The sequence below is a fragment of the Suricata suricatta genome, chromosome 13 (genome assembly GCF_006229205.1).
Source record: "Suricata suricatta isolate VVHF042 chromosome 13, meerkat_22Aug2017_6uvM2_HiC, whole genome shotgun sequence".
Taxonomy (NCBI): Eukaryota; Metazoa; Chordata; class Mammalia; order Carnivora; family Herpestidae; genus Suricata; species Suricata suricatta.
In genome coordinates this window covers 87,107,522-87,109,813 of record NC_043712.1, presented here as the reverse complement: position 1 = coordinate 87,109,813, position 2,292 = coordinate 87,107,522, and the positions used below count along the sequence as shown (strand labels likewise).

At 63.1% G+C, this 2,292-nt stretch overlaps 2 protein-coding genes across 8 annotated transcripts in view; both read left to right on the top strand.

The window, feature by feature from the left end:
* Positions 1-2,292, top strand: part of SYK (spleen associated tyrosine kinase) — a 73,352-nt gene that overhangs the window by 22,595 nt on the left and 48,465 nt on the right. The gene's annotated exons all lie outside the window — the stretch shown is intronic.
* LOC115276801 overlaps positions 7-2,292 on the top strand; it is a 3,254-nt gene continuing 968 nt past the window's right edge. Inside the window, exon 1 of the mRNA XM_029920914.1 lies at positions 7-2,283. Coding sequence (XP_029776774.1) covers positions 1,423-2,283 — 861 coding nt within the window. The 5' untranslated portion in view covers positions 7-1,422. The remainder of the gene's footprint in view (positions 2,284-2,292) is intronic.

The following is a 2,292-nucleotide window of genomic DNA, read 5'->3' as shown; positions in this document are numbered from 1 at the left end:
GGAGGGTGAGGGATCAAAGGGCAGTGTGCGCGCGCACGTCGGGGGTGGGGATGCGGGATCAAGGCGCGTTCGTCGGCCAGAGCCCGGCGGGAGCACTGGTGTGCGAGTCACACAGGGCCGCCGCGTGCAGACCCAGGAGGGGCCCGTGCCCCTGTGTGTGGGGACTCCCGCGCTGGCGGCATTGAAGAGGGTCTCAGGTGAGGTGGAACCGTGTGGGCCAAGCGACCAGGATGGAGGACGCTCTGGAAGTAGTGTCACGTGAGCGAGGCCGGTGAACCAGGAGCAGAGCCGTGAGGGAGCGCCGCGCGGTCGTGTGGGGAAGCAGGGCCGGAAGTAGTCTGGGTGTCCCGCGGGCAGAGGGGTCCGGGCTGCAGGGCGGGAGGCGGGGAGTCTGGTGAGAAACGCTTTTCTAGCAGCCCCGGCCGTGGGCAGAGCGACAGGTGCGTGGGGGCATCTGTGTTGTACACGCGACGTGCGTTCCCCACGGGAACTTCACACAGGACAGACCAGCCTGCTTCCATTTTACGGGCATCATGGGAGCCCCTGGGGAGGCCGAGGGTGTTGGGGGTGCAGGTCAACACTTGCAGGCTTGGGGCCCCCGTGGGAGGGCGGGGGGAGCTGGTTGGAGGTGCCTGCGATGAAGGAAATAAAGCCTCCAAGGATAAAGGCAAGTGGGAGCATGTCAGCCCACGCCTCTCGGGGAAGGTGACGTGGCCTGAGAGGACCAGCGGGGGCAGGAGAGGTGCCGGCACATCAGGGCAGGGCTGCGTGGCCGGACATGGCGAGCACAGGTGTCGGGGCAAGAGGAGGAGGGGCTCGGGCCAAACCAGGGGGAGTTGGGGATGGGTTGGGGCCAGGGAGATGGCTCAGTGACATCCCTCTGGCTGGCAGGGTGGGAGCAGGGCAGGTTGGGGAGAACTGGGTAAGACCCGTCGCCGTGCACGAGAGACGGTGGCTGCTCCCGGGGTGGCGTCGGAGAACGGTGAGAAGCCGTGGCTTCTGGATGCGTTTACGAGAAAGCTGACGAGAGGCCCCTGGACACCGCCAGGTCCACCTCCTGCATGGGGCCCACTGCCTCCTGACTGGACAGGCGCCCCTGAGAGCCACCACGCCATCTACTCAGTGTAGACGAGCGCACCGTGACAGGGAGCGGCCCAGACACTTTGTCCTCAGCACCTGCTTAGGGCGAGTGATATTTCCCCAGTAGGACAGGCTGAGGGAGGGGTGTGCCTGAGCAGCCGAAGCCCCTCAGGGGCACCTGGAGGTTGAGTTGCCTGCCGGACACCTGGGTGGACATGACAGGTGAGCAGTTCAGGTCAGGGGCTCGGTGGGCACAGGCGGGCATGGCATAGTGGGGAGGGGGGAGGAGGCTGTGCAGGGAGAATTTGGGGCCGGAGACCCAGCCAGCAGGTGACTAAGCAAATGAGCCAAGAATCAGGGGTCAGCAAAGAATGTAGAGACCGACCCACTGAAGTCGGGGCGCTGGGCTCTGTCCAGGGCTGCCTGAAGGTCAAGCCAGACAGAGCAGGGGGTGACATTGGTTTGGCCACTGATGACATCAGCAGGAACGTGGGCGTAAAAGCCAGGAGGAGGACACTGGCGAGACAGCTGAGGGGCGACGGAGGGTTTGGACCGAGAAGAGATGGGCAAAGCCACCCGCCGACTGTCCAGCCTTTGTCCTTGTCACTCTTGTCCTGTGCACTTGCCCGCGTGTGTGAACGAGCTTTTGAAAATGAAACAAGACCCCTCGGCCCGCATTGTTTTGAAACCTGCTCGTACGGACCAACCAAGATTGCTGGCCACCGGCCGGGTGCCCAGACCGGGTCCAGACTCCCAGATGGGGCCGTGACACAGGGGTCTCCGTCTCGGTCCCAAAGCCAGCGCACTGGTGCAGGGGACAGGACAGGGATCACATTAATGGTTATGAGTTCAGTTATGGTGTGTTCAGGAATTATCACCTGTGCAGAGGACCATGGGAAGCTTGTCACGTGTGCAGAGGATCCTGGGGGATTGTCACATGTGCAGAGGACCGTGGGGGGATTGTCACCTGTGCAGAGGATCATGGGGGATTGTCACGTGTGCAGAGGATCCTGGGGGGATTGTCACGTGTGCAGAGGACCATGGGGGGATTGTCACCTGTGCAGAGGACCATGGGGGATTGTCACGTGTGCAGAGGACCATGGGGGATTGTCACATGTGCAGAGGATCCTGGGGGGATTGTCACCTGTGCAGAGGATCATGGGGGATTGCCACGTGTGCAGAGGACCATGGGGGGATTGTCACCTGTGCAGA